The sequence below is a fragment of the Nycticebus coucang genome, chromosome 8, assembly GCF_027406575.1.
Source record: "Nycticebus coucang isolate mNycCou1 chromosome 8, mNycCou1.pri, whole genome shotgun sequence".
In the NCBI taxonomy this organism is placed as follows: Eukaryota; Metazoa; Chordata; class Mammalia; order Primates; family Lorisidae; genus Nycticebus; species Nycticebus coucang.
Window position 1 is genome coordinate 105,846,698 of NC_069787.1, and position 7,491 is coordinate 105,854,188.

Genomic DNA, 7,491 nt, shown 5'->3' on the forward strand with positions numbered 1-7,491 from the left:
GCACACTCAGCTCCCTCCCGGTCTCTTGCCCGGCGGCAGCGCCACAGCTCAAGCCTTCAGGCTTCAGAGTGAGGGCAGGGTTGGGGGAGAAGCTGAAGCTCAGAGCTACCAGCAGCGAACAGACTTAGTTCGACCCAGTTCCTTGCCCGGCCACCCTGCAGGTGCTCAGGTCTCCAGGCCACAGAGCGAGGGCAGGGGGAACGCCGGGATCCCAGAGCCGTAGGCAGCGAGCACACTCAGCTCCCTCCTGGTCTCTCGCCCAGCCGCAGTGCCACAGCTAGAGCCTTCAGGCTTCAGAGTGAGGGCGGAGTCAGGGGAGAAGCTGGAGCCCAGAGCTGCTGGCAGCGAACAGACTCAGTTTGACCCAGTTCCTTGCCCGGCCACACGGCAGGCGTTCAGTTCTCCAGACCACAGAGCGAGGGTGGGGGGAGCGCCGGGAGCCCAGAGCCGGGAGCCCAGAGCCGCTGGTAGCGAGGTCCCACAGTTCCACTCAGTTTTATGCCTGGTTGTATTGTTGCCCAAGGAGGGCTACTGCACCACGCCTCAGGGAAATGCCGTCCTGGTGAGGGTTGCCCTCCGCTGACTGTCCTCATCTCTCTCCAGTGCCCCAGAATCACTGCTGACCAGCCGCAGCTCGGGGACTGTCCTCTCCCCTCTAGAAGTCACCCAAGAATCCGAACACCTGGGGGACAGGCTTTTAGACCTCAGAGAGAGTGGAGGGAAGTGCTGGGAGCTCAGAGTTGCCGGCAAAGGATATTTACAGTTTTATACAGTTTTATGTCTGGCAGGAGAACGCCTAGGCACCCTAGTAAGGGAGGTAGGTCCAGATTTTAGTAGGTTTCTCCCATGAAGTGTAGTGGGAGGGCCTTTGATTTCTGCCCGTTTGTTTGTGGGGTTCTTAAGCCAATCAGGTGGGGGAGGAGGGACTCCCATCCGCTTAGTGGTGGGTTTTGTACCTTTTGTTTGTGTCCTTGTAGTCACTGCTCTCCTCAGTGGGGTTGATGTGCGTTCTTCAACTTTCTCGCTTGGTGCTGATTGAATCCATTAGGTTACTCGCTAAATTTTCATCCCTTAACTCTCCTTCAGGACAGGAGCCTCTGTGGAAAGCTGGCTTCAGTTCGCCATCTTGTCTCCGCCCCCCCCATGTCTTAAGTTTAAATCACTCAGAGAGCTCTGCGATAATTCAAAGATAACCAATATTCGTCTGATAGGGATCCCCGAAAGTGGTGAAGTGGCTTCACAAGGCACAGAGTCTCTTCTCCATAAGATTATGAAAGAGAACTTTCCAGACATGCCAAGAGATTCTGAAATTCAGATAGCAGACAGTTTCAGAACTCCAGCATGACTCAACCCATAAAGGACACCCCTCAGACGCATCGTAATCAATTTCACTAAAGTTAATATGAAGGAGATAATTCTGAAAGCAGCCAGAAGAAAGAAAGAAAGACAAAAGAAAACATCATCTACAAGGGCAAAAATATTAGAATAACTGCAGATCTCTCTGCTGAAACCTTTCAAGCTAGAAGAGGGTGGTCCTTGACTTTTAATCTCCTAAAATAAAATAACTTTCAACCCAGGATCCTGTACCCAGCTAAACTGAGTTTCATTTATGATGGAGAAATTAAATACTTCAATGACATTCACATTTTGAAGAAATTTTCCACAACTAAACCAGCTCTCCAGGATATTCTCAAACCAATCCTCCATAAAGACCAGCATAATCCTCCACCACAAAAGTAAACCCATCCAGAAAATTTTGATCTAATTCCAACTTCCACAGTAGCAAAAGGATTAAAAATGTCCACCAGACTCTTGAAAGGCTTATCAATATTCTCAATTAATGTGAATGGTTTAAATTGTCCTCTAAAGAGGCACAGGTTGGCTGACTGGATAAAAAAACTCAAGCCAGATATCTGCCGCATACAAGAATCATATCTTACATTAAAAGACAAATATAGACTGAAGGTGAAGGGATGGTCATCTATACTCCAGGCAAATGGAAAGCAGAAAAAAGCAGGCGTTGCAATCCTATTCGCAGACACAATAGGTTTTAAACCAACTGAAATAAGGAAGGATAAGGATGGACGCCTCATATTTGTTAAAGGTAATACTCAATATGATGAGAATTATTTATATTTATGCACCCAACCAGAACGTACCTCAATTTATAAGAGAAACTCTAACAGACATGAGCAACTTTATTTCCTCCAGTTTCATGGTAGTTGGAGATTTTAAGACCCCTTTAGCAGTGCTGGATAGATCCTCCAAAAAGAAGCTAAGCAAAGAAATTTTAGATTTAAACTCAACCATTCAACATTTGGACTTAACAGACATCTACAGAACATTTCATCCCAACAAAACTGAATACACATTCTTTTCATCAGCCCATGGAACATACTCCAAAATCAACCACATCCTAGGCCACAAATCAAAACTCAGCAAATTTAAAAAATAGAAATTATTCCTTGCATCTTCTCAGACCATCATGGAATAAAAGTTGAACTCAATAACATCTGGAACCTGTATACCCATAGAAAACATGGAAGCTAAAAAATCTTATGCTGAAGGATAGATGGGTTATAGACGAGATTAAGAAAGAAATCACCAAATTTTTGGAAGAAAACAACAATCAAGACACGAATTACCAGAACCTCTGGGATACTGCAAAGGCAGTCCTAAGAGGGAAATTTATAGCACTGCAAGCCTTCCTCAAGAAAATGGAAAGAGAGGAAGTTAATAACTTAATGGGACATCTCAAACTGGAGAAGGAAGAACACTCCAACCCCAAACCCAGCAGAAGAAAAGAAACAACCAAAATCAGAGCAGAATTAAATGAAATTGAAAACAAAAGAATTATACAACAGATCAATAAATACAAAAGTTGGTTTTTTGAAAAGGTCAATAAAATAGATAAACCTTTGGCCAACCTAACCAGGAAAAAAAAAAGTAAAATCTCTAATTTCATCAATCAGAAATGGTAACGATGAAATAACAACAGACCCCTTAGAAATTCAAAAAATCCTTAACGAATACTACAAGAAACTCTACTCTTAGAAATATGAAAATCTGAAAGAAATTGACCAATACTGGAAGGACACCACCTACCAATTCTTAGCCAGAATGAAGTGGAAATATTGAACAGGCGTATATCAAGTTCTGAAATAGCGTCAACTATACAAAATCTTACTAAAAAGAAAAGCCCAGGACCAGATGGCTTTACGTCAGAATTCTACCAAACCTTTAAAGAAGAACTAGTATTTATATTACTAAACCTCTTCCAAAACATAGAAAAAGAAGGAATATTACCCAACACATTCTGTGAAGCAAACATCATCTTGATCCCCAAACCACGAAAGACCCAACAAGAAAAGAAAATTATAGACCAATATCACTGATGAATATTGATGCTAAAATACTCAATAAGATCCTAACAAACAGAATCCAACAACACATCAAAAAAATATACACCATGACCAAGTCAGATTTATCCCAGTGTTCAAGGCTGGTTCAATATACACAAATCTATAAACGTAATTCAGCACATAAACAAACTAAAAAATAAGGACCAAATGATTCTTTCAATTGATGCAGAAAAAGCTTTTGATAATATCCAGCATCCCTTCATGATCAGAACACTTAAGAACATTGGTATAGAAGGGACATTTCTTAAACTGATAGAGGCCATCTACAGCAAACCCACAGCCAATATCGTATTGAATAGAGTTAAATTGAAATCATTTCCACTTAGATCAGGAACCAGGCAAAGTTGCCCATTGTCTCCATTGCTCTTTAACATTGTAATGGAAGTTTTAGCCATTGCAATTAGGGAAGAAAAGGCGATCAAGGGTATCCACATTGGGTCAGAAGAGATCAAACTTTCACTCTTCGCAGATGATATGATAGTATATCTGGAAAACACTAGGGACTCTACTACAAAACTTTTAGAAGTGATCAAGGAATACAGCAATGTCTCAGGCTACAAAATCAACACCCATATGTCTGTAGCCTTTATATATACCAACAATAACCAAGCTGAAAAAACAGTCAAGGACTCTATTCCTTTCACAGTGGTGCCAAAGAAGATGAATATTTGGGAGTATACCTAACAAAGGACGTGAAAGATCTCTACAAAGAGAACTATGAAACTTTAAGAAAAGAAATAGCTGAAGATGTTAACAAATGGAAAAACATACCATGCTCATGGCTGGGAAGAATCAACATTGTTAAAATGTCTATACTACCCAAAGCAATATATAATTTTAATGCAATTCCCATTAAAGCTCCCTTGTCATATTTTAAAGATCTTGAAAAAATAATACTTCATTTTATATGGAATCAGAACAAAACTCAAATAGCCAAAACATTACTCAGCAATAAAAACACAGCAGGAGGAATCATGCTACCATACCTGAGACTGTACTATAAATTGATAGTGATCAAAACTGCATGGTACTGGCACAAAAACAGAGAAGTAGATGTCTGCAACAGAATAGAGAACCAAGAGATGAATCCAGCTACTTACTGTTATTTGATCTTTGACAACCCAATTAAAAACATTCAGTGGGGAAAAGATTCCCTATTTAACAAATGGTACTGGGTGAACTGGCTGGCAACCTGTAGAAGATTGAAACTGGACCCACCATTAACTAAGATAGACTCTCACTGGATAAAAGATTTAAACTTGAGACATGAAACTATAAAAATACTTGAAGAAAGTGCAGGGAAAACTCTTGAAGGAATTGACCTGGGTGAATATTTTATGAGGAGGACTCTCCAGGCAATTGAAGCAGTATCAAAAATACACTACTGGGACCTGATCAAACTAAAAAGCTTCTGCATAGCCGAGAACATAGTAAGTAAAGCAAGCAGACAGCCCTCAGAATGGGAGAAAATATTTGCAGGTTATACCTCCGATAAAGGTCTAATAACCAGAATCCAGAGAACTCAAACATATTAGCAAGAAAAGAACACGTGATCCCATCTCAGGGTGGGCAAGGGACTTGAAGAGAAACTTCTCTAAAGAAGAGAGATGCACGATCTCTAAACACATGAAAAAAAGCTCATCATCCTTAATCATCAGAGAAATGCAAATCAAAACTACTCTGAGATATCACCTAACCCCAGTAAGAGTAGCCCACATAACAAAATCCCAAAACCAGAGTTGTTGGCGTGGATGTGTAGAAAAGGGCACACTTCTACACTGCTGGTGGTAATGCACACTAATACATTCCTTCTCGAAGGATATTTGGAGAATATTTAGAGACCTAAAAATAGACCTGCCATTCGATCCTATAATTCCTTTACTAGGTTTATACCCAGAAGACCACGATATAACAAAGAGAATATAACAATTCACAATTCAGAAATCACAATATAACAAAGACATCTGTACCAGAATGTTTATTGCAGCCCAATTCATATTTGCTAAGCCATGGAAGAAGCCCAAGTGCCCATCGACCCCCGAATGGACTAGCAAATTGTGGTACATGTATACCATAGAATATTATGCAGCCTTAAAGAAATATGGAGACTTTACCTCTTTCATGTTTACAAGGATGGAGCTGGAATATATTCTTCTTAGCAAAGTATCTCAGGAATGGAAGAAAAAGTATCCAATGTACTCAGCCCTACTATGAAGCTAAATTATAGCTTTCACATGAAGGCTATAACCCAACTATAGCACAAGACTATGGGGAAAGAGCCAAAGAAGGGCAAGGGAGGGGGGAGGTTTGAGTGGAGGGAAGGTAATGGGTAGGGCCACACCTACGGTGCATCTTAGAATGGGTACAGGTGAAACTTACTAAAGGCAGAATACAAATGTCTACATATAATAACTAAGAAAATGCCATGAAGGCTACGTTGAACAGTTTGATGAGAATATTTCAGATTGTATATGAAACCAGTACATTGTACCCCTTGATTGCACTAATGTACACAGCTCTGATTTAACAATAAAATAATAATAATAAATAAATAAGAAAATATCAAAAAAAAAAACAGTTCAGTGCAAATGTCCTTATAATAAAATATTTTTCTTCTGGGTAGATGCCTAGTAATGGAATTGCAGGATCAAAACAAAGGTCTATTTTGACTTCTCTGGAGATTCTCCATACTTCTTTCCAAAGAGGCTGTATTATTTTGCAATCTCACTACTTTTAGTTATTTAAGGAATTTTAATTCTCTTTTCCATAGAGGTTGTACTCATGCTTATACGTTGTTGGTGGCAGTCCCACCAACAACGTATAAGCATGCTTATTTTTGCATCGTTGCCAACATCTATTGTTTTTGGACTTTTAACAAAAAACATTCTAACAGGGGTAATCTCATTGTGATTTTAATTTGCATTTCTCTGATGATTGGTGATGGTGAGCATTTCTTCCTATGTTTATTGGCCATTCATCTTTTTTTGAAAAACTTCTGTTCATGTCTTTTTTTTTAAGACAGTCTCACTTTATCAGCCTCAGTAGAGTACCATGGCATCGCAGCTCACAGCAACCTTCAACTCTTGGACTTAAGCCATTCTCTTGCCTCAGCCTCTCAAGTAGCTGGGACTACAGGCACCTGCTAAAACACCCAGCTATTTTTTAGAGACAGGGTCTTGCTCTTACTCAGGCTGGTCTTGAATCTCTGAGCTCATGCAATCTACCTCAGCCTCCCAAGTGCTGGGATTATAGATATGATCCACCATGCCTGGCCCTGTTCATGTCTTTTGACCAATTTTTTTTTTTTTGCAGTTTTTGGCTGAGGCTGGGTTTGAACCCACCACCTCCAGCACATGGGGCCGGCACCCTACTCCTTTGAGCCACAGATGCCACCCTCTTTTGACCACTTTTTTTTTCAAGGTTTCACATATTCATTACTGCACCAGCTTATTAGGAATAGCACATAAATGAAGAGAAAACTCATTTTCCCAATGAAGTGTGGCAAATGTTCAACTGATGACATTTTCAGCTTGATATGGTAAGATGATGATAGTGACCATAATACAGCATAAGTATATGCCGTCTCATGTGTAATTTCTTATAGACCCAGCTTGGTTCTTCTCCAGTGTCTCCTCTTCGAGTTGTACCTGATTTTATTACCAGTTTTCATTTGAATCCACTGGGGAATGGGACGATTTTGTTTTTGTTTCTTGGCCAAAAACCGCTTGATTCTGAAAGTCTTATGAGAGGACATGGCAACAAACGAGACTACTCACACTCACCACAATGGAGAAGAGCGAGAGAAAGCTTGACCACTTTTTAATAGGGTTATTTGGAGTTCTTTTGGTGATTTGTTTGAGTTCTTTGTGGATTCTGGATATTAGTCCTTTATCAGTTGTATTGTTATGGTGCGCAAGAGAAGACCACCAGACAAATTGAATAAGACAATAGTAGTCTTTTATTAAGACTGGCCACCCTGACTGCCCCCTTAAGTCAGAGGAGTGGCAGTGACCAGCTTGGGGACAGGGTAACTTATGCAGGCTAAAAAACAATACAACCGGTATGTACA

General features: G+C 40.3%; 1 protein-coding gene across 1 annotated transcript; it reads right to left on the bottom strand.

The window, feature by feature from the left end:
• Positions 1-6,881: 6,881 nt before the first annotated feature.
• LOC128592070 (60S ribosomal protein L39-like) lies at positions 6,882-7,223 on the bottom strand. The gene has a single exon (XM_053599909.1). The coding sequence runs from the start codon at positions 7,174-7,176 to the stop codon at positions 7,021-7,023; it is 156 nt and encodes a 51-aa protein (XP_053455884.1). The 5' UTR covers positions 7,177-7,223; the 3' UTR covers positions 6,882-7,020.
• Between the last annotated feature and the right edge of the window lie 268 nt (positions 7,224-7,491).